Source organism: Trachypithecus francoisi, unplaced genomic scaffold (genome assembly GCF_009764315.1).
Source record: "Trachypithecus francoisi isolate TF-2019V2 unplaced genomic scaffold, Tfra_2.0 Lachesis_group3, whole genome shotgun sequence".
Taxonomy (NCBI): domain Eukaryota; kingdom Metazoa; phylum Chordata; class Mammalia; order Primates; family Cercopithecidae; genus Trachypithecus; species Trachypithecus francoisi.
The window spans coordinates 114,144,442-114,168,571 of record NW_022681468.1 but is presented as its reverse complement, the minus strand read 5'-3'; the positions used below and the strand labels follow the sequence as shown (position 1 = coordinate 114,168,571).

The 24,130-nt window shown below is 46.1% G+C and overlaps 1 protein-coding gene across 1 annotated transcript in view; it reads left to right on the top strand.

Annotated features, from left to right (window-relative positions):
* Positions 1–7,723, top strand: part of PPCDC (phosphopantothenoylcysteine decarboxylase) — a 47,355-nt gene extending 39,632 nt beyond the window's left edge. The window contains exon 6 of the mRNA XM_033189331.1: positions 5,900–7,723. Coding sequence (XP_033045222.1) covers positions 5,900–5,907 — 8 coding nt within the window. The 3' untranslated portion in view covers positions 5,908–7,723. The remainder of the gene's footprint in view (positions 1–5,899) is intronic.
* Positions 7,724–24,130: the final 16,407 nt, after the last annotated feature.

Below are 24,130 nucleotides of genomic sequence, written 5' to 3'. Positions count from 1 at the left end.
CCTTGGCCGCAGCACTCGATTAAAGCCTTCCTTGGCAATCCTCTGTGTCTCAGTCATTGGCTCTCTGTGTGACCCACAGCAGGACCTAGACCGAACCCCTGGTGTGTCAGTAACATAACCACAAACCAAACATGGCCTCTTGGAGGGGAAAGGAGAAATAGTGGTGCTGCTCATACAGGCTGGACCTGAGCTGGGAATAGAAAGAAACACAGATAGGCTGACTGTATTTTGTCTAAACTGGGCGCTTCTGAGAGTGAAAAGGGGCGATTAACATGCCAGGCCAGTAGACATCAACCGGACTGTTCCAGGCAAACCAGCATGTATGGTCACTACTCACAGAGCACCAGAGGGAAGCCATGCTCTGTGAAGCAATGGCCACCATTTACAATTTAATCCTCACAGCAACACTAAGGTGGATATTGTCCCCTGGCCATGATTTCTTCTGAGAGCAAGAATTTGACAAATGAGGATGCTGAGGTTCAAAGAGGTTACTTAACTTTCTTTCTTTTTTTGAGGCAGAGCCTCGCTCTGTTGCCCAGGCTGGAGTGCAGTGGTGCAATCTTGGCTCACTGCAGCCTCCACCTCATGGGTTCAAGTGATTCTCCTGCCTCAGCCTCCTGAATAGCTGAGACTACAGGTGCGCACCACCACGCCTAGCTAATTTTTTGTATTTTTAGTAGAGACAGGGTTTCACCATGTTGGCCAGGCCAGTCTCGAGCTCCTGACCTCAGGTGATCCACCTGCCTCAGCCTCCCAAAGTGCTGGGATTATAGGCGTGAGCCACCGCGCCTGACCAGTTACTTAACTTTCTGAAGGTCCCACAGCTAGTAAGTGAGGAAGCTTTGGCAGGCTCCAAGCCCTTGCTCTTTCTGTGAGTCATGTTGCCTCCAAGGCCCAGGGCTATTGGAGGAAGACCAGAGGAGGAGGCCACCTGGAGAGAACGAAGCTTGGGTCTTGGAGGGTGACAGGCCAGTCACCAGACCATCCCTGAAGTCCCTGTATGGCCTCTCCCAGGGCTGGCTTGCAAGGGAAGGTGAGTGTGCAGTGGGGGTTTAGGGCAAGGTAGAGGCCCCCCCAGGTTTCCACGAGGATCGTCCTGGGCTTCCAGGGAGGCAAGACCAAGGTAGAGGTTTGCCTGGGAATTTTCTAGGAAAGAAGTCATGCCCTGAGTTGCCCCATTTTTATGACTGGAGAACAGGAACACTAGTACATCAAATGGCAGGTATCCTGGAGCCAGGACTGTCCCTTCTGGTCTATAGATTCTGCCATGGCCCTGGCTCAGTCTCTTTGGAACTCTGAGAGAATCATAGTGGTTTGGGATGCAGGAATACTCCAGATTAGCAGCAGAAGGTGTGCAAGCATATGCATGCATGGAGAATTTTTAAGCCTCAGGGGTTAGTTCTTGCTCTGCTCACAAGCCAGCCTGACCCTCCAGGGGGGACCAGTGGCCATAGCATAGACAATGGAGGGCACACACCAAAGCTCAGATGGCCTTTGGACTCCCCTTGACTTATGACATCACAGGCAGATGGGTAGGAAATAGGCCACTCCGTCATCCAGTCAGGTGGATCACAGCACCTGCTCGCACCCAGGCCTGGGCCAGTGGCAGGTCTGCAGGGCGAAAAAGGAAAGGAAAGTCCTGGCTCTCAGGGGGATGAGTCTGCCTGCGGTACTTCACACAAGCATAATGACCTGAGGCCTCTGCAAGCCAAAGCTGTATAAGCAAGGGCTGATCATATGTCTTCACTCATTTATTAATTTTTTTAATTAGTAAAGTTATTTGAAGTAGTTTTAGGTTCACAGCAAAACTGAGTGGAAAGTACAGGGAGCTTCCATATCGCACTGTCCCCACACATCCACAACCTCTTTTCATTCATTCATTTTTTTCTTTCTTTCTTTTTTGAGATGGGATCTTACTCTGTTACCCAGGCTGGAGTGCAATGGGTGTGATTTTGGCTTACTGCAACCTCCACCTCCCAGGCTGAAGTGATCCTCCCACCCCAGCCTCCCCAGTAGCTGGGACCACAGGCGTGTCCCACCATGCCCAGCTAATTTTTCTGTGTATTTTTGATAGAGACAGGGTTTTGCCATGTTGCCCAGTCTGGTCTCGAACTCCTGAGTTCAGACGATCCACCTTGGCCTTCCAAAGTGCTGGGATTACAGGCATGAGCCACCATACTTGGCCTGTGAGAAAACATTTTAAGTGGTCAATTGTCAAGGCATAATAAATCTAAGTACTGGCAGCCAGCCTGAAAATGTAACAAACCACAGGGCTCATGCATCTAGAAGGTCACAATAAATGAACAGAATGTAGAGGAGGGGTCAACCCATAAAACAGAAAAAAGTTTCATTATTGGGAAATCTAAACTTAAGTGGGGAAGGGGATGGGGTATAATCTTATAAGGGGGATAATAAAACATAGGCAATGTCTGGGAAGATTGTAACCCCATAGTACTCGATCAGTGAGGAACTGGGGGAGGGACTTTTGTGCTAGGAGATAAATTACCTGCTGTGACTGTCGCAGGTGTGCCGGCCTGCAAGACACCCGATCTTGCAAGACCACTATTAAAAGTCTCACTTTCACTGTTCTTCATGCCTCTAAGTCCATTCTTTGGGTTTGGACAGGTGAGCATGTTTCTCACAACCTGGCAGCCTGTCCGGGATCTCTGTGCCTGCGTGGAGTGGGACTCTGGCCAAGAGAGGAGACATGTCCTACCCAATTTAGGTGGCCTGCTCTGTCAGGCATCCCAGCTCCCCACAGAAGCCTTAGACAAACCCAAGACTTACTCAGGAGGCAGTTGAGATGACACAGGGAGAAAAGCAGGCACTGTGGCAACCAGGCAACCATGTGCATGAGCCAAGGTGGAAAATTGGACTGTAAGTACTGCCTTGGTGGTTGGGCATTTTCGGCAGTTGAGTGTGTGTGTGACTGAGATGTATCTTAGATACAAAGTGAGTGCAGAGTCCCAATCTGTGATTCTCTTCTCCCGAGAGGGAGACGGCTGGAAACGGATGAAGCTATTCTCGGGGTGTGCAAGAAACCTCCAGTAAGGGGGGTTGAGTACACAGGAAAACTCAGAGACTGACTGAAAATGGGAAGCAGGAATTCTAGGCTAGGTGATAAAGGAAATAGGGAACCAAAGAGACTCCTTCTGACATTCCCCCAGATAGTCCTTTGGGGAGAATGTGGCAGGTTTGGAGGAACAACCCTCGAACCAGGGACAAGGAAAAGCAAAAGATAATAAAGCATTGCTGTTTTATCTGGCCCAAAGACCCATTTATAAGCCTTCAGTCTTTTGGCCCAAGTTTGGCTCAGATGAGGATTGGGTGTGCCAAGCTTTAATTCTCTATGTGAATGATAAAACTCCACCCTCATAAGAAGAGATGTTATGCTCTCTGCTGGATCAAGGAATTCAACCCCATGTTCCCCTTCAAAGAAGAAGAAAAAAAGCCTAGTAAAAAGCCCTCACCTAGGGAAAAGCCCTGGGACCCCCGTCATGCATGCCCGCTCCATATGTCTCACAAAATAGGGGACAGGAAGATCAAGGGGCAGCAGGAGGGTTAGAGGAAAAAAGACCTGGAGACCATGGGGAAGCTGAACCAATTGCTTCTTTAAATCCTTATCAAAATTAAAAAAAAGAATTAGAACAGTATAGGAGAGATATTGAGAACTTCCCTATCCACACAGCAGGCGTCTAGCATGTTCCCTTTTAGGGAAGTTCTTACGAAAGAGGGAGAGATTGACTTTGTAAATGCTCCTCTTACAAGTACTAATGTTAGGAATTTCAAGAAGGAAATGAAACTACTCCTAGGAGATCCCCTTGGTTTAGCAGACCAGCTGGACAAATTCATAGGACCCAGCTTTTACACCTGGGCTGAAACGATGTCTATCTTAAATATCCTGTTCATAGGAGAAGGAAGGGGAATGATTAGGAGAGTGGCCATGACTATCTGGGAGAGGTAACACCCTCCCAGGCAAGAAGTCTTGACAGTTGAACAAAAAACTTCCAAATGTTGATCCCAAATGGGATAATAATGATCCCAGGGACCAGGCCCAAATGCAGAACCTCAGAGAACTAATAATTAAAGGGATCAAAGAGTCCACTTCTAGGACTCAAAATGTCTGAAAGGCACTCGAGATTCAACAAGCAAAAGAGAAAACTCCCTCTGCATTCCTGCAGAGGCCAGAGATCAGATGGAAAAAAAAAACACAAAAAACCTCCGGATTAAATACAGAGGACCCAGTAAGTCAAAGCCTTTTAAAAGTTAACTTTGTAACTAAGAGCTGGCCTTGTGGGCCAGGAAATGCAGCTGCAGGTGTGGGGGTGGCAGGAGCCGCAGAGCGGGAGCAGACAGCTGAAATAAAGGTGGACAGTGTGCGAGAGCTAGTGTGAGTAAACCCCTGATAAAAGAACTAATGTCTATAGTACACAAAGGGAGTCATTGGGGACCCCAGGCTCTGTGTAATGCAATACTTAGTGAGGCAGCCTTGTTGGCTGGGGTGGATGCCAGGATTCTTGGTCTTGCAGCTGGGGAGATCGGGTCGCACAGGTGGAGTGCGTTTGGAGCAGGAATTTGTGGCCGGGGGAGGGAGCAGCTCTGCATTGAAAGGGGGATCCTGAGCAGGTTGCCAAGTTGCAATAAAAATGTGAAGAGGGGATGTATTATCCTCCTAGGGTCTGATGATTTAGTTGTGACCAGGTGTGCTCTCTGTTTAGAGCAGTTTCTATCAGCCTTGACCCCATTTTGTCACTTATCTGGGAGGGAGAGTGTCTGTGTTTGTTCCAGGCATCTTCTTGCAGCTTCAGGCACCCACCCCCCAACCCCAGTCCGCTTTTAGCCTCCCTATCTTAGTGTGCCTAAAGGGAAAGGAATGTGCTTATTAAGGCCCACTGTTTTTACTGGGGCCCATTGTATGAGTATGAAGTTTGGTGATTACCCAGGAGACTTCCCCCTTCTGTGCTTGAGCTGTTTATCTGTGATTTACAGGCTGAGCTTTCAGGCTGCCCTTTGTTAGAAGAAAAGTGATGTCTTCGAACTGCATGAGGTTAGAAAGGGAGCTTTCTGAGCTGCTTTTTGTTAGAAGGAAAGTTTTCTGCCAGGGACTCACTTTACCCTGTCTACCTAAATTTCTTTCTGCCTCCTATAACATTAGGAATTATGGGTGTATAGGTACTTATACCCTCGCTAAACAAGTATGTGGAAATTGTGTAACTTGTCAAAGGATAAACCAAAAGGTAATTAGAAAACAGGCCATGGGAGGAAGACCTCCTGGACTAAGACCATTTCAAAGCATCCAAGTAGATTTTACAGAAATGCTCAAAGTAGAAAGATTAAAGTATTTACTGGTGATCGTAGATCACCTTTCCAGCTGGGTGGAAGCCTTTTCTCTCCCAACAGCCACTGCCAGGAATATGGTCAAAATAATATTAGAACAGATTGCACCCAGATTTGGCCTGGTGAAAAATATTGATTCAGACAATGAGAGCCATTTTACCTCAAGGGTGTTAAGGGGAATTATGGAAGGTTTACAAATTGTATGGCATTATCACACCCCTTGGCATCCCCCTTCCTCTATAAAGGTAGAAAGAGTGAATCAAACTCTCAAAAAGCATATCACCAAACTAATCTTAGAAACTAAAATGCTTTGGACCAAATGTCTCCCAGTAGCACTCCATAGGATTAGGACAGCTCCGAGAAAAGACTTGGGATTGTTCCCCTATACGTTATTATATGGGCTCCTGTATTTAGGCAGAGCTACAGATCTCCCTACTATGAAAACCAAGGATCAATTTTTAAGAAACTATATACTGGCCATATCCTCCACCCTGTCATCCCTTAGGTTAAAAAGACTTCTAACTCAAACTCCGCCCTTAAGTTTGTGGTTCACCACTTCCAGCCTGGTGACTTGATGCTGATTAAGACTTGGAAAGAAGACAAGCTCCACCCAAGCTGGGAAGGTCCCTATCAAGTGCTCCTGACCACGGAGATGGCCCTGCAAACAGCTGAATGGAGATGGACCCACTATACTAGAGTCAAGGGACTGGTAAAAGAGCCCCTGGAAGGGAGGGAAAAAGACCAGTGGAACGTGCCCGAGTCTAACTTTAACTTTAAGGAATCCTTAAAGTTAACTCTAAGAAAAATTTAAAAAGAAAACATGGGCTGGCCCCATTTCTGGAAGTTAATATGACTGGGATGGGCTACTATGCAAAGAGCAGAAGGTCAAAATGGAAACTGGCAGGGGACTCCTCTCTACCCAGTCAGGCTGGTGATTAATGTGACCAAGACGGTAGCACCCCAGACTATAAGATTTAATGCCTGCCAGGTTTTACCTTGTGGAAATTAAAAAAATCAGAGACAGATCTCACAGGCAGCTAAGTATCTTTGCCCTAAACCAAATACAGGTTACAGTAGGGCATCACCCTGCCCAAACTGGGATAATATATAGTGGACTACCCAATTTCAGGGTTGGACAGTAAACATGGGGTGGGTAACTCCAAGCTGGAGACCCCTAAAGAATAAACTACATCTGTCCAAGGGCTTCCTGCCAAATAACTGCCAGAAGTTTTTTTGAGACGAGTCTCCCTCTGTCGCCCAGGCTGGAGTGCAGTGATCGATCTCTGCTCACACACACAGGAGGAGATCGAAACCATCCTGGCTAACATGGTAAAACCCCGTCTCTACTAAAAATACAAAAAATTAGCCAGGCATGGTGGCAGGTGCCTGTAGTCCCAGCAACTCAGGAGGCTGAGGCAGGAGAATGGCGTGAACCCGGGAGGTGGAGCTTGCAGTGAGCTGAGATCAGTTGGATGCTACCAGTTGAATGGCCTGATAAAACAGGTTTGCGCTAAACATGATACTAGCAGAAAAAAGGGGTGTATATGTTATGCTGGGTGAGAAATGTACTTGCATTCCCAACAATACTACCCCAGATGGGACCATCACAAAAGCTTTATAAGGACTAACAACTCTAGCCAATGAACTGGCAAAAAATGCTGGAATTAATGACCCATGTACAGGTTTTCAAAGGTTGCTTTGAAAAATGGAAAGGCATGGTAGCTTCAATCCTTCCATCTCTCTTAATTGTGCAGGAGTCTTAACAGCAGTGAGATATTGTATAATCCCTTGTGTGAGGGGACTAGTGCAGAGATGAATTGAAACAGCTATTAATAAACAAATACCCATGACTTACCAGCAAAGTAACCTGCTACTATTAGAAACCAAATTAAACTCACTCTCCTATGTAAGGAAGAAAAAAAGTAAACAACTTCTAGAGCAATTCAAGAACCAAAAGGGTTTAAATGAAAATGAGACCAAAGGAAGTCAATAGAAAACAGGAGGGAATTTGTGAGAAAACATTTTACATGGTCCATTTTCAAGACATGATAAATCTAAGTATTGGCAGCCAGCCTGCAAATGTAACAAGCTGCATGGGCCATGCACCTAGAAGGTCACAATAAGCGAACAGAATGTAGAGGAGGGGTCAGCCCGTAAAAGGGAAGAAAGTTTCATTATTGGGAAATTGAAACTTAAGTGGGGAAGGGGACAGGGTATAACCTTATAAGGGGATAATGAAACTTGGGTGTCGTCCGGGAAGATTGTAACTCCATAGTACTCGACCAGTGAGGAACTAGGGGAGGCACTTGTATGCTAGGAGATAAATTACCTGCTGTGACTGTCCTGAGTGTGCCTGCCTACTAGACACCCGATCTTGCAAGACCACTATTAAAAGTCTCACTTTTGCTGCTCTTCATGCTGCTAAGTCCATTCTTTGGGTTTGGATGGCTGAGAGTGTTTCTCACAGCCTCATTCGCTTATTTTACAAACTCTGTTCCAGACATTGTTCTGGACCAAGGCCAGCCCTGCCCTCAAGGCACTTCTAGTTCAGTGAAGTAGGCAGACAAGCAGATAGACCAGCTTGAGGGTGGGGATACCTCAACAGAGATAAGCCCAGGTCAGACGAGGGTGCTGAGCCCTGCAGGGCATCCGCCAGCCTGCAGGTGTGAGGCCTGGGGAATGCAGAGGGATGGCATAGGAAGTTTTGCCTGGGCTGAATTCTAAGGGAGGTGTAGGCGTTAGCAAAGAGGGTGATGAGGGCGGGAGTGGGGTGCAGGGTGTGCAAAGCCCTGGGGGCCAGATAGCACGCCCAACCCAGACTCTCAGTCTGGCTTTAGGGTATCAATAGGTGGAGGCAGTGATAGCCTTAACTTACGGAGTCCAAAGCTGAGGGGTTCCGTTTGAGGAGGAAGGGTCCAGATGGGCCACAGCAGGCACAGTGGGGATCTGGGGAGCTTCCCAAAGGGGTGGGGTCTGTACTGGCCCTTGAAAGAGACTGGGGTGGCTGGGGCACTGGACGGTGCCATTTGTGGCTTTACATGTGTCCTGAAGATGCTCCAGGGGTTTTCACTGATGCCTCAAGTGTCAGCCCCTTGAGAATGGGATCATTTTTCTGATGGGCCAAGGGCTGACAGCCCCTTCCCTTCTGCTCAGAAACGGCCTTGGCCAACCATCTCACATGCCACAGAGAAGTAGCTGAGGCCCACCAGGGTGTGGGGTTTAGGCCTAGAGGGACTTCTCGGGTTATGTCACGTTTTCTTATTTATCCCTAGAGGTGGTTCCAGGAAAGAGGGACATGAGAAAAAGCAACCCTTTCCTAATAAAGTGAGCAGGGAGACCAGGGACTTGGAACCTCTCCTCAGCAAGTCTGTGGCAGACCAGACTCACCCGGCCTCCTGAGCCCCCTGGAAGGGGCGGTATCCAGGCCTGGGGTAGATGGGGGCCAGGAACTGGGGGCCTGTGCAGCTGGGGCTTAGGCCTCTGCTTGCTCAGTCAGAACATGAAGACAGTAAAGGTGTCTTTTCCCTGCGGCTCTTACAGAGGGACAAAGATGATGGGGCTCTGAGGCTACCAGAGAGAATGAGGATGGCCTACCTCGAGAAGGGAGTATCCCAAGAGCAAGCTGCGCCTGAGAGGTGAGCCTGGTCACCACCCTGCTGCTCTGGATCTGCAGCAGAGCAAGCCCTGCCCCGCCCTGCTTGTTTGAGGTGGCCAGGACACACACACACCCTGCTCATAAGCGCCCTTAAAGGAGACTTCTGTCCTGAGCACTGTGTGCTGGGCCCTTGCACACGCGACTGTATCACATCTGTTATCCCATGAGGTGGGTACTATCACCATCTCCATTTTACTGGTGAGTAGACGGAAGTTCCGAGACACAAAGTCACTACAGGTACACGCTGGTAAGTGGCTGTGCTGCAACGTGGGCCCAGGTCTGCCTGTCTCCAAAGCACACACTCTTGATGCTGCATCCTCTTGCTCAGGCTGGGGAGGATGGAGTGGTGTGGCAGTCGAGGGCTTTGCATAACCAGATCAATAAGGATGCCTCATTTACAGGTGCACTCAGTCCATCTTTACTGTATGTACATGTGCTCTGTGCTAGGCACTGTGCCCAGTGCTGGGGACACAGTGGGAAACAGAATCCACATGCTCCCTGCCCTCGGGGGCCTTTCTGAAGTAGCTGCTCACAGGTAAGGAAGAGTAGACACCCTGATAAGCACCATGGAGGAAAAGTACGGGTTACTGAGAGATGATAACCTTGGAGCCTAATTTAGGCAAGGGCAGGGGTTTTCAGGAAAGACTTCCTGGAGGAGGTGAGTGGAAGTAAGATGAGTGACCAGGAGTTAGCCAGGGGAAGATGAATCAGAGCATTTCAGAACCAGGCTATTACACATGCAAATGTGGCAAGGGGAAGAGCTGGCTGGGGCACATAAAAGTTTTGTGAGTGGGGCAGTGCAGTGGGTGAAGGAGGGCAGATTGGGTGGGGGCCCAATGGGGCAGGGACTGGGTGGGGATCATGGAGAGGCTCTGGGAAGCCAAGGTGGTATGTGAAATGAGAACTCCCTCTTTTTTCCTATCAGCTAAATGGGAACCACACACTGCATGTAGCCTCCTTAGCTAATAGCTTGGGCTGTATTAATAGTGGTATAGCATGCAGGTCAAAGGAGGTGATTTTTCCTCCTTCTGGCTCAGACTGCATCTGAAGGATTATGGTCCTTTTGGGGCCCCTGCTGCCCAACAGCTGCAGGAGAAGAGCCAGCATGCTGAAGGCTTTGCAGAAGCCAGGCTGGATGAGCAGGAAAGAGCAGCCTCAGGGGACAACAGTTTATCCTAGAACTCTGAGAAATGTCCTGGAGGCAAAGTTCAGCCCCAGAGAAGAAAAATGTCCTGGCACTTAGAGCTTATGGAAATGGAGGGAGTGACTGAGGGAGTGAGTCCCCTGCTCTGGGGATGTTTGAGGAGACACTGGAGGACCAGAGGTGTGAAGAGGGCCCCTGCTTAGCTTCATGGGTGGCCTAGAGTCAGTCCTTGCCATTGTTTGAGCATCTACTGTGTGCTCCCTCCTTTCCACCTTCGGGCTGGAGACTCACCACACATGTCCCCTAAACACAGGATTTTGGACCTCACAAATGGTGGGGCTGACCCAGGCTAGTCTGGGGCGGGCTCAGGTCTTTTTTCTGCTCAGACTGCTTTGGGGGAAACCAGGGATTGGGGATGGATGGTGGTCTCAGGCCCATGGGCTGGCTGCTGCTGATCACCCTCTGAAGTTATTTCCCAGGGCCTGACTTTCAGAGTCCTGAGTGTGTTCTGGTGCCCTGAACACACTCAGGTGTGTCAGCCATGCAGTCCTCACCTATTCGGAACCTAAGAGAAGTCAACACATCCCTCCTCCACTTTCCCTTCAACTGTGTGCATACTGGGACTTTCCATTCGTCTCTGGGTGTTCCCCAAACAGAAGGCTGCCCTGGCTCTCATACCCCAGACCTCTCACTCTTGGCTGCCTCTGTCTCTGACATTATGTTAGTCCCCAGGCCCTCACTTTCTTTCTTGATAATGGCTCCAACCCATGCCCACGGCTCCTTCCCACTGCCATCACTGGGCCTCCAGACCTGGCCTCCCTGGAGGTCCTGCCACCTAACTTCTGCTCCCCGCTTGGCCTGTCTACTCTCTGCTGAGTTCTGAGACCAGGGCCAGTTACAGTAAAAAAAAAAAAAAAAAAAGAAGAATAACACATGTGGTAAAGTGCACACATCCACACATCTTAAGGGTACACAGCATGATGGATTTTTTTTTTTTTTTTGAGACAGGGTTTCTCTGTCACTCAGGCTGTAGTGTAGTAGGGCAATCACTGCTGCTGCAACCCAGCCTCGACCTCCTGGGCTCAGGTGATCCTTCCACCTCAGCCTCCTGAGTAGCTAGGATACAGGAGTGTGCCACCATGCCAGTTATTTTTTGTAGAGATGGGGTTTTGTCATGTTACCCAGGCTGGTCTCCAACTTCTGGGCTTGACAGATCTGCCCACCTCAGCCTCCCAAAGTGCTGGGATTACAGGTGAAAGCCACCACACCTGGCTGGCTTGCATGATGGATTTTTAGAGGCGTACAAACCTGTGAACCACCACCCAGATCAAGCTCAAGAACTTTTTCAGGTCCATTCTTTTCAAAAACCTCCATCCTCTAGGCTCCCAGAGCTTTACTGTGGGATACTTGGCAGGTGTTGCCTTATATTCCAACCAGCTAGAGGGCTGGGACCCCTCCTGTTTGTTGTTTTTGCTTCACCCTGCTGACCTAGCACGGTGCAATGCCCGTAGGTAGTGCCCCTGAGGCCTATTAGATGGAAGGGTTTAGAGTTCGCCCAAAGTGTCCCAGAATCTGTGCCCAGTTGTCCCTCAGAAATGTGGGAGAGGCGACAGAGATGGAGGATGAGGTCACCAGAGTGCACAGGATCCCTGAGCACCCAGTGTGCTGGTTCTGCTCAGGTGACCTGCCACCCCAGGGATGATATGCACAGGCCTGGAGGCAGACATTCTCAGCAGAGGGCTCAGGAGTGTGGAATTCCTTGTATGGATGCCCTGCCCAGAGGACACAGGCTGCAGCATAGCTCTGCCCAAACTCCCATCCCAGACCCAGAGCCTGCCTTGAGTGCCCACCATGGCAGGCTCAGAGATCTGAAGGAATAGGGCCAGGCTGTGCTTAGGGGAGCCTTTGAAGTCAGGTGCCTGTTGCAGAATGCTCTGGGAGAGGTCAGAATGCATAGCTTCTCACTTGAGGGCAAGACCTCCTTGGCTGACTTCCCCCTTCCCCTGGAACCTGTCCCTTCCCTCTCCTTGGTGCAGAGCCCAGCTAGGGAGGTAGTACCACCAAAGGAACAGAGTCTCAGCCTAGACTTGAGCAGCAACATGGGGATGGCAGGTGGCTGGAGGTGGGTGGCGAGGCAGGGCAGCATGGGTGTGTGGTGCATAAAGTCCAACAGCTGTTTTGGAGAGGTAGGTCTCCAGGCTGCCAGAAGACTAGAAGATGCTTTCTTTGCTCTTAAGGCACAACCCTCCAGATCTTTGAGGAGGAGACAAAGAGCCCTTTTCTGGGGTCCAGATCCCAGTTGTCACTGGGAGTCTTTCCCTTGGGTGGACTCTTGAGTCCTGGAAGCCATATTATTCCTGTCTCCTCTTTGACTGTAGTAAATAGGGATATCACACGAGGCTTGGGGCTGCCAGGGAAATCTTTGTTTTTACATCACATCTGCTATTTCAGTGATAGATGCAGGCCTTGGATCCCAGACACCAACATATGTCTTCTTAACCACTTGCTTAAGGCAGCATGGTGGCAAAGTCTTATTATCAGAGATGGTCTGTCCCTCCATGATTGGTAGAGGCATGGCCTTGAGCATATGAGGCCAAAGAGGGAAGGAAAGAGAAGGAGGAAAAATGAACATCAATGATCAATGCAGGTGGTAAGTACCTTAGATCAAGTGAAGTACCTCAGATCAACTTCTGAAAGGGGAAGGCTGACAAGTTAACATTTCTGGAGTGTCTGTTCTGTGACAAGCGCTTGCTTGCTCTTGTGTGACCCACAGGATGTCTTACTATCCTCATCTTACTGAGAAGGAAATTGATGCTCAGGGGAGTTATCCAATCAGAATAAAAAAGCAGGCAGATATGGTGCTGGATTCTGAGCCAGGTGTATCCAACTCCAAGGCTGGCTCCTTCTCCTCCATGGAATGTACTGTCTAGGGGCCATGAGCATGCTTTCATGGTAAGATGTCCTGTCCCACACCAAGGGGCCACTCTCCAGAGACTTTTTTTTTTTTTTTTTTTTTTTTTTTGTTGAGACGGAGTCTCGCTCTGTCGCCCAGGCTGGAGTGCAGTGGCCGGATCTCAGCTCACTGCAAGCTCCACCTCCCGGGTTTACGCCATTCTCTCGCCTCAGCCTCCCGAGTAGCTGGGACTACAGGCGCCCGCCATCTCGCTCGGCTAATTTTTTGTATTTTTTTTTAGTAGAGACGGGGTTTCACCGTGTTAGCCAGGATGGTCTCGATCTCCTGACCTCGTGATCCACCCGTCTCGGCCTCCCAAAGTGCTGGGATTACAGGCTTGAGCCACCGCGCCCGGCCCAGAGACTTTTTTTGAGATGGGGTCTGGCTATGTTGCCCAGGCTGGTCTTGAAATCCTGGCCTCAAGTGATCTTCCCACCTTAGCCTCCTGAGTAACTGTGATTACAAGCATGAGCCACCATGCTCAGCTTCTCTAGAGATTTGAGGAAAGCTTCCAACATGTAAGAGAGATGCTAAAACAGCAGAACAAATGGAACTCAGAGGAAACAAAGATGATGCAAAGAGCAGAAGAAAATGTTGAAGAAACTGCCATTGATCATTTCAGAGAGATTGGAAGATATACTGCATCCACAAAACAGGAACTGGATGCCATAGAAGGTGGAGCAATCAGAGAACAAGAATTTAAAATGTGAGAGAGTGGTAGAAAGGTAAAGTCAAGGAAACCTTTCAGAAAGTTACACAGAAAGACTCAGAGATGAACAACAGGATACAAAAAATAAGAAAATTAGATCAATCTGAGATTCAACATCTGACTGATTGAACTTCCTGAAAAAGAGGACAGAGATAACGGGGGTAAAGAGTTAGAAACACACACACACACACACACACACAAAAGAGTTAGAAACATAGGCCGGGCGTGGTGGTTCACGCCTGTAATCCTAGCACTTTGGGAGGCCAAGGCAGTCAGATCACGAGGTCAGGAGATCGAGACCCTGTCTCTTCTAAAAATACAAAAAATTAGCCGGGCGTGGTGGCAGGTGCCTATAGTCCCAGCTACTCGGGAGGCTGAGGCAGGAGAAAGGTGTGAACTCGGGAGGCAGAGCTTGCGGTGAGCTGAGATCAAGCCATGGCACTCCAACCTGGGCGACAGAGCAAGACTCCGTCTCAAAATAAAATAAAATAAAATAAAACAAAATAAGAGTTAAAAACAATCAACATTTTCAGAAAAGACAAAAGTGCTTAATTGAGAGTCTACTGAGTGCCTGGCAAAATGAATATATATAAAACAAAGCAAAGTCTCTCACCAAGGCTCATCATTGTGAAATCTTAGAACACTAGGATTCAAGAGGAGATTTTAGGGAGAGGACATCTGGAATGCTGGCAGGAAGAGCTCTGCAGACAACACAACCATAACTGATGAAAAATAATTTTAAAAACAACCATTCACATTCTCTGGAATTTTTCTTAAGACCATATAGCAAATAAAGAAACATTTATTGGCCAGACGCAGTGGCTCACACCTGTAATCCCAGCACTTTGGAAGGCCAAGGTGGGAGGATTACTTGAGGCCAGGAGTTTAAGACCAACCTGGGCAACAAAGTGAGACCCCATCTCAAAAAAAAAAAAAAAAAAATTAGCCAGACAAGTGGCACACACCTGTGGTCCCAGCTACATGGGAGGCTGAGGCAGGAAGATTGCTTGAGCCCAGGAGGTCGAGGCTGGAGTAAGCCATGTTCATGCCACTGCACTCCAGCCTGGGCAACAGAGCAAAGGGGCTTGAATTTAATTTGATCGGACTGTGGAGAAATTTATGCCCAAGTGATAAAAAACAATAGAGGAACCAGTCAGCAGTTAGTAGAGGTGTGACACCCATCTACAGGTTAACAGAAAGCTCAAGAACAGACACAAAGAAAGCCATCTTAAAGCCATGGTCATTCCAGGGTGACAGTACACATACACAAGGCTGTGGCTTCTTAGGCATGACGTCAGAAACTGCACACAGCAGGGAAATAAACTTCCCTAAAATAGTCCAGCCAGGCCACTAAATAAATAAGCAAACAACAAAAACAAGAAGCTGTGTGCATGGGGCAGAGGGGTTGTGGTTAGTATCCAGAGTTGCTGCAATTTATTATCTGAAACATTAATATATTTTATTGGTTTTTTTTTGAGATGAAGTCTCACTCTGTTGCCCAGGCTGGGGTGCAGTGGCGAGATCTCGGCTCACTGCAGCCCTCACCTCCTGGATTCAAGCAATTCTGCCTCAGCCTCCCAAGTAGCTGGAATTACAGGTGGTGCCACCACGCCCAGCTAATTTTTGTATTTTTAGTAGAGATGGGGTTTCACCATGTTGGCCAGTCTGGTCTTGAATTCCTGACCTCAGGTGATCTGCCCACTTCGGCCTTCCAAAGTGCTGGGATTACAGGTGCAAGCCACCATGCCTGGCCAATGTTAATATATTTTATACTATAAATATGTATTATTTTAACAATATATAACTATGTATATACTATATATATTATAAAATACAGTTTTTAACAAAAAATTATGGGACATGCATAGAAAGGGTAACATGTGACCTATACACAAGGAAAAAGCAGGCAACAGATCTGCCTTTGAGAGGGTCCAAATGTCAGACTTAGCAAGCAAAGACTTCCAAGCAGCCATTAAACAACTAAAGGAAACCACACTTAAAGAAGTAAAGGAGGCCAGGTGTGGTGACTCACGCCTGTAATCCCAGCACTTTGTGAGGCCGAGGCGGGCGGATCACAAGGTCAAGAGATTGAGACCATCCTGGCCAACATGGTGAAACCCTGCCTCTACTAAAAATACAAAAGTTAGCTGGGTGTGGTGGTATGTGCCTATAGTCCCTGCTATTTGGGAGGCTGAGACAGGAGAACCACTTGAACCCAGGAGGCAGAGGTTGCAGTGAGCCAAGACCACACCACTGCACTACAGCCTGGTGACAGAGCAAGACTCTGTCTCAAAAAAAAAAAAAAAAAAAAAATGAAGTAAAGGAAGGAGGAGCATGGTGGCTCATGCCTGTAATCCCAACACTTTGGGAGGCTGAGCTGAGAGGATTGCCTGAGGCCAGGAGTCAAGACCAGCCTGGGCAACACAGAGAGGCTCATCTCTACAAAAAATTTTAAAATTACCCAGATGTGGTGGCACATGCCTGTAGTCTCAGCTACTTGGGAGTCTGAGGCAAGAGGATTGGTTGAGCCCAGGATTTTGAAGCTGCTATTAGCCATGATTTCACCACTGCACTCCAGCCTGGGTGACAGAGTGAGATACTGTCTGAAAAAAAAAAAAAAAAAGCTAGGCACAGTGGCTCACTCCTGTAATCCTAGCACTTTGGTAGACTGAGGCGGGCAGAGTGCATGAGGCCAGGAGTTTAAGACCAGCCTGCCTAACATGGCAAAACCCTATCTCTACTAAAAATATAAAAATTACGGGTGCATACAGTGGCTCACGCCTGTAATCCCAGCACTTTGGGATACCAAGGCAGGCAGATCATTTAAGGTCAGGAGTTCGAGACCAGCTGGCCAACATGGTGAAACTCCATTTCTACCAAAATTAAAAAAAAAAAAAAAAAAGCCAGGCATGGTGGCACATGCCTGTAATCTCAGCTACTTGAGAGACTGAGGCACAAGAATCGCTTGAACCTGGGAGGCGGAGGTTGCAGTGAGCTGAGATCATGCTACTGCACTCTAACCTGAGTGACAGAGTGAGACTCTGTCTAAAAAAAAAGACAAGACAAAATAAAGAAGTAAAGTATAATGACAGTGTCTCATCAAATAGAGAGTATCAACAGAGAAATAGAAATTGTATAAGAAAAAACAAAATGGAAATTCCAAAGTTGAAAATTATAATAACTGAAATGAAAAATCCAGTAGAGGAGTTCAGTAATCAATTTGAACTGGCAGAAGCAAGAATCAGTGAACTTAAAGATAAATTGATAGAGAATATGCAACCTGAAGAACAAAGAGAAAAAGGAATGAAGAAAAATGAACAAAGCCTTAGAGAAATGTGGGATATCATTAAGTACACCAAAATATATATAATAGGAGTACCAGAAAGAGGAGAAAAAGAAAGGAAGACAACAAATATTTGAAGATGTAATGGCTGAAAATTTCTCAAAAATGATGAAAACCACTCAGCTACACATCTAAGAATCTTAAGGAACTCCAAGTAGTAGAGAGCCACACTCAGATACACTCTATTAAAACCCTGGAAAGCTAAAGAGAAAGAGAATATATTGAAAACAAGAGAAAAATGATTTGTCATGTCAAAGGGAATCCCAATAACAATAACAGCAACCTTCTCATCAGAAAAAAATGGAGGGAAGAAGGCAGTGGGATTATACATTCAAACTGCTGAAAATAACCTGTCAGCCAACAATCTTTTCCAGCAAAACTAGTGTTATGGGATCTTTGGGGTTTTGACTTTTTGGCCAGAAACCTGTGGCTGGTGGTGCCTTTGCTCAAGTTCTTGTCCTGTGTCCAGGAAGAATGAGGAATGCAGACAAGTGAAGGGTGAACAAGTCAAAGAGGAGCTTTATTAAGTGTTAGAACAGCTCAGAGGAGGCCTGCAGTGGGTAACTCCTCTCTGTAGGCAGGTCGTCCTGTTGAGTGTTCAGCTCTCAGCAGAGAGGAGGCCCTGGAGAGGGTAGCTCATCTCTGCAGCTGGTCATCCCATTGTCTATTCAGCTCTGGCTGAGCCCGGGGCTTTTATGGGCCTCAGAGGGAAGGAAGTGTGCAATGACTGGTCCATGGGCAGCCATGGTGGCCTGGAAAAGGCACCAGTTCTTACTCTGACTGTGGGACTGGCAGCCTGGCCCACAGCCTTCAGGCCTTCCCTGACCTGAAAGTGGGGCCTCACCAGGGACCTGTTTTCCTCTGCCCAGGAATTGGTCCACCTCATGCTGCTATTCATGGTGTCAGGGCTTGGCCCCAACATTGTTCCAAGATTGGAGTGGGTGCCAACAGCAGGGAGGAGCCAGGCAGTGGGAGTAGGCACTTCTGAGCCTGAAAAGCAAGGGGTGCCTTTTCTGTTCCCCCAAGAATGCAGGGATGCCTGAGTCTTCAGCCTGGTTTGGATGGCTGCAGCCACGCCCAAGAAGGCAGGGCTCCTGCCTTGCCTGCTCTATGGAGCAAGAGGTGAGGACCATGCCTCCCTGCTGCAGCTGGTGTTTTGGCAGTGGCCACTCTAGATGGATGGCTGTTGCCATTGCTAGATTCCAACAAGAAAAATGAAATACAGACATTTCCAGATAAACAAAAATAAACATAATTGGTTGCTACCAGACCTACCTTATAAGATACAATAAAGGAAGTTCTTCAGAATTTAAGTAAATGACCCCAACAGTACTCAAAAACCATATGGAAAAACAGAGTGCTGATAAAGGTAATTATGTAAGTATAAATACACATTTCTTCTTCTTTCTGTTAACTGATTGTAAAAAGCAATTGTATAGAACAATGTCTATTATTATTGGGTTTATAGCATATAGAAATGTAATATAGTCAATAACAACAGCACATAGTAGGTGTTCAAAAGCTGGGAGCTGCTGTGTTGTTGTTGTCATTATTGACTGGCCTGTTTAGGGGCACAAAAGTGGATTATAGGAACTCCAGAAAGGGATGCTTGATTTCAATCCTCGGAAAAATTTTAAAGGAATATTAAAATGCATATAGAAGCATTTTGAAAATATTGACTATTTACTTCTGTATCCAGAAATATGCAGACTAATTGAATAGAGAAATCCCTTCCTAAAAATGCGGAATAAAACATCAAATATGTCTTATGTGAAAGCACAGATGAACGGGTGTTAAACAGGGAATCAGTCAGAAGCCAGAATAACAAGAGCATGACCCCATCAGGGTGAGCCTGCGCTGGGGCCTGTGCTTCCTGAGGCCCTGGGTTGTAAATGGCTGGTGTGCCAGGCACCTCCTGGGCACCACTGCAGTCTGCTTGGCCCCAGTTCTGATTCCAGCCACTGCTGAGGTGATGAGTGCTCTGTGGGTGCCACCTCACTTTGGCCACATGGGGCCCACCCCTCCCTTCCTGTCTGAGTCTCACTGACCCCACAGGGCAGATGCTCTTGGAATCTCCTGGACCCTTATGCATGCGCAGACCCTAAGTTCAGGGGAGTCCATGTCTGTGAGGCCACTCTTGACCAATGAGTGACACAAGCAAATACTCAATGTGTCTTTTTTGTATCTTCCGATTTCATAAGACTCCTTGGAAGATCCTATGGAATCAAGAATTCCTATGGAATCAAGCACCTATCAGAGGTCCCAGGTCCCCTTGATAACGTGACCTTGTCCTGGGCTTCCCTCTTCCTTTGTTTCTCTCTCCAGCCCTTACTCCTGCTCCCTGGGATTACGTCCCAAATTAATTCCACAAAAACCTTTGTCTGAGGCTCTGCTTTTAGGGGTCCCAAAACTAATCGGGAAAGAGGAGGAAAGGCCTGAAGTCTGGCCCTAGGAGGTAGGACCCTTCCTCTCCTCCAAATTTGGGACTTCTCAGAAGTCAGTACCCTAGGGGAGTACAGGGAAAACAACTCACCTACAGAAGACTTTGCTGTATCCACTTAGCTGTGGCCGGAGATGCAAGACAGGGTAAAAAGGAAGTCGAAAAGCCAACATTCATGCAGAGAAAAGCCCAAAATTATATTCCCTGTATGACCAGAAAAACCCTAAGCCAAAAAAATGTTTAAAGTGGATCTGAATTGGAAGTACTTTTAGGTGCCTGGCAAAAGCAAACAAAAAGCCTTTCTGGAAGAATATATTTTAAACACAGATTCAAAAAATTCCCACAAAGAATTACAAGAAACATGACCTCATAATTAACAATAAGTTCATATGGAAACAAACCACAAGGAGTATGAGTCAGCAGAAACAATAAATAAATAGCAGGGTGAGACCCACAAATACTGCATAAGATAGAATGATGAGACACAGAATAGAAACTAAGTATTTTAATGTATTTAATGAAGTGAAAAAAGATACTGAAAATATAATGAGAAACTAATAATATTAATTAGGCATATTTATTTATTTATTTATTTATTTATTTTTATTTATTTTTTTAAGATGGAGTCTTACTCTGTCACCCAGACTGGAGTGCAGTGGTGCAATCTCGGCTCACTGCAAGCTCCACCTCTTGGGTTCAGGCCATTCTCCTGCCTCAGCCTCCGGAGTAGCTGGGACTACAGGTGCCCGCCACCACGCCCGGCTAATTCTTTGTATTTTTAGTAGAAATGGGGTTTCATTGTGTTAGCCAGGATGGTCTTGATCACCTTACCTCATGATCCGCCCACCTTGGCCTCCCAAAGTACTGGGATTACAGGCGTGAGCCACCACGCCCGGCCTAATTAGGCTTAAAGATGAACCAGATAAAAGTCTACAAATGAAACTGCAATAATTAAAATAAAAAAGACTCAAAAGACAAGTGAAAAAGCTGAATAGACCAAGGTGAAGACAGAATAGTAAACTGAAAAGTAGAGCTTAAGAAATTACCAGGAATTCTGTAATCCCAGCACTTTGGGAGGTCGAGACGGGCGGATCACGAGGTCAGGAGATCGAGACTATCCTGGCTAACATGGCGAAACCCCGTCTCTACCATAAAAATACAAAAAAACTAGCTGGGCGAGGTGGCGGGCGCCTGTAGTCCCAGCTATTTGGGAGGCTGAGGGAAGGGAATGGCATGAACCCAGGAGGCGGAGCTTGCAGTGAGCTGAGATCTGGCCACTGCACTCCAGCCTGGGCTACAGAGTGAGACTGTCTCAAGAAAAAAAAAAGAAATTACCAAGAATTCAACAAAGAAAGGTAATAAGGTGAAATATGAAAAAGAAGTTAAGAGACATGGGAGAAATTCAGCATTTATTCATGTTAAAACCTCTCAGCACACTACGAATTAAAAGGCACTTCCTCAACTCAGTGAAAGACATCCACAAAAAACCTATACCTACTGTCGTATTTTATAGTGAAAGACTGAAATCGGCTGGGCGCGGTGGCTCATGCCTGTAATCTCAGCACTTTGGGAGGCTGAGGCAGGTGGATCACCTGAGGTGAGGAGTTTGAGACCAGCCTGGCCAACGTGGTGAAACCCTGTCTCTATTAAAAACACAAAATTAGCCGGGTGTGGTGGTGCATGCCTGTAATCCCAGCTACTCAGGAGCCTGAAGTGGAGGTTGCAGTGAGCAGAGGCCTCACCATTGCACTCCAGCCCGGGTGACAAGAGTGAAACTCTGTCTCAAAAAACAACAATAATAACAACAAAAAACAACACTGAAGTCTTTTACTCTAAGTCAGGAAAAAGCAAGGATGTTCACCCTTACCACTCCCATTCTGCATTCTACTGGAGGTCCTAACCAGGGCTAGAAGTCAATAAAGATATAATCAAATAAATAAAAGTCTTACAGGTTGGAAAGGAAGAAATAAACCTGTCTCTGTTAGTAGAATACATAATTGTTTATGTAGAAAATCACAAAGAATCTACAAAAAAGCAACTACAACTAGTAAGTAAATTTATCAGGGTTACAAGATACAAGATCAACAGAGAAGAATCATTACGTTTCTATATATTAGGAATGCCCAATTAAAATGGGAATTTAAAAAAATGCCATTTTAAATAGCACAAAAAACATGGAATACTTGGCATAAATCTAACAAAACATGCAAGATTGACATGTTGAAAACAAGACATTGATAAGAGACACTAAAGAATACCTAAATAGAGGCAATAAGTTGGAAAAAATATATATTTTTTTCTTTTTTGCTTTTTTACACTATCCACCTGGAGACAGAAAAATCTATATTTTAAAGTCCCAATTCTCCCCAACTTGATCAGCAGATTTAATGTAATCCCAATCAACAGCCCAGCACGATTTTCATAAACATCAATATGTTGATTCTAAAATATTTATAGTAATACAAAGAAACTTGAATATCCAAAACAAATTTTGAGAAAAAGAACAAATTAGGAAGACTCACACTGCTGCATTGTAAGACTTATTGTAGAGTTACAGTATTTAAGTCAGTGTAGTATTGACAAAAGGATAGATACATATACTCCATCAACTGAACAGAACTGAGAGTCCAGAATTAGAGGCACATATATACGGTCAACTGACAATTGATAGCTGACAATGGTGCCAAGTCAATTCAAAGGAAAAATAATAGTCTTTTTGACAAATTAGGATGGGACAACTGGTTATTATATTTATTTATTTTTTGAGACAGTCTCACTCTGTCACCCAGGCTGGAGTGCAGTGGTGCGATCTCGGCTTATTGCAAACTTTGCCTCCCAGGGTCAAGTGATTCTCTTGCCTCAGCTTCCCAAGTTGCTGAGATTACAGGCGCGTGCCACCACGCCCAGCTAATTTTTGTATTTTTAGCACAAACAAGGTTTCACCATGCTAACCAGGGTGGTCTCGAACTCCTGAACTTGTGATCCACCCACCTTGGCCACTTAAAGTGCTGGAATTACAGGCATGAGCCACTGCGCCCAGCCTTGTTATTATTTTATTTTATTTTATTTATTATTTTTTTTTTTTGAGGCAGAGTCTTGCTCTGTCGCCCAGGCTGGAGTGCAGTGGTGCGAGCTCCACCTCCTGGGTTCATGCCATTCTCCTGCCTCAGCCTCCCAAATAGGTGGGACTACAGGCGCCTGCCACAATGCCTGGCTAATTTTTTGTATTTTTTTAGTAGAGACGGTGTTTCATTGCGTTAGCCAGGCTGATGTCGATCTCCTGACCTTGTGATCTGCCCTCCTCAGCCTCCCAAAGTGCTGGGATTACAGGCCTGAGCCACCGTGCCTGGCCCACACCATATTTTAAAAGTCAATCAATATTTAACTTATTAACATTACTGTCACTAAAGTTGGTATACAACTCCCTTCTCCTAAATTTGACTGACTTTTTTTTTAAAACATAACTCAAAATGACCATACACGGAAAATATAACTATAAGCCTTTTAGAAAAAAACACAAACAAACAAACAAAAAACTGGAAAAATCTTTGCGACCTTGGGTCAGACAACATTATTAACTAACTTGACCTACCTTTGATAGAATACTCAGTCCATTGACACTAGAATACACATTTTTTTTCAAGCAAACTTGGAACATTCTCCAGTACAGATAACATACTAAGCTATAAAACTAGACTCAACAAATTTTTTAAAATTGAAGTCATACAAAATATGTTCTCCATACTCAACAGAATTAAATAGAAATCAATAGGAGAAGAAAATAGAGAAATCTCCAAATATTGGGAAATTAAACCAGGCACTTGTCAATACTCATGGGCCAAAATAAGAGCACAATAAAAATTAAAGTTTAAATGGACCTGAATGAAAATTTAATCACAGTATGTCAAAATTCATTGTATGTAAAGGCCGGGCCCGGTGGCTCAAGCCTGTAATCCCAGCACTTTGGGAGGCCGAGACGGGCGGATCACGAGGTCAGGAGATCGAGACCATCCTGGAACACTGTGAAACCCCGTCTCTACTAAAAATTACAAAAAAACTAGCCGGGCGAGGTGGCGGGCGCCTGTAGTCCCAGCTACTCGGGAGGCTGAGGCAGGAGAATGGCGTAAACCCGGGAGGCGGAGCTTGCAGTGAGCTGAGATCCGGCCACTGTACTCCAGCCTGGGCGACAGAGCAAGACTCCGTCTCAAAAAAAAAAAAAAAAAAAAAAAATTCATTGTATGTCATTAAAGCAGTGCTTACAGGGAAGTTATAGTATTAAATGCTTATATTAGAATGGGAGAAAACCAAATATCAATAATCTAAGCTTCCATCTCAAGTAGTTCAAAAAAGAAAAGAAAATCAAACTCAAACTAAGCATATCAAGATATGCATCTGCCAAAAACAAAACAAAACAACAAAACAAAACACACCAAAGTAAGAGGAAGGGAGGAAATAATAAAGAGCAGAGATAAATGAAATAGAAAAAAGAAATAGAGAAAATCTATGGAAACAAAAGTTGGTTTATTTAAAAAAATCAACAAAATCGGCT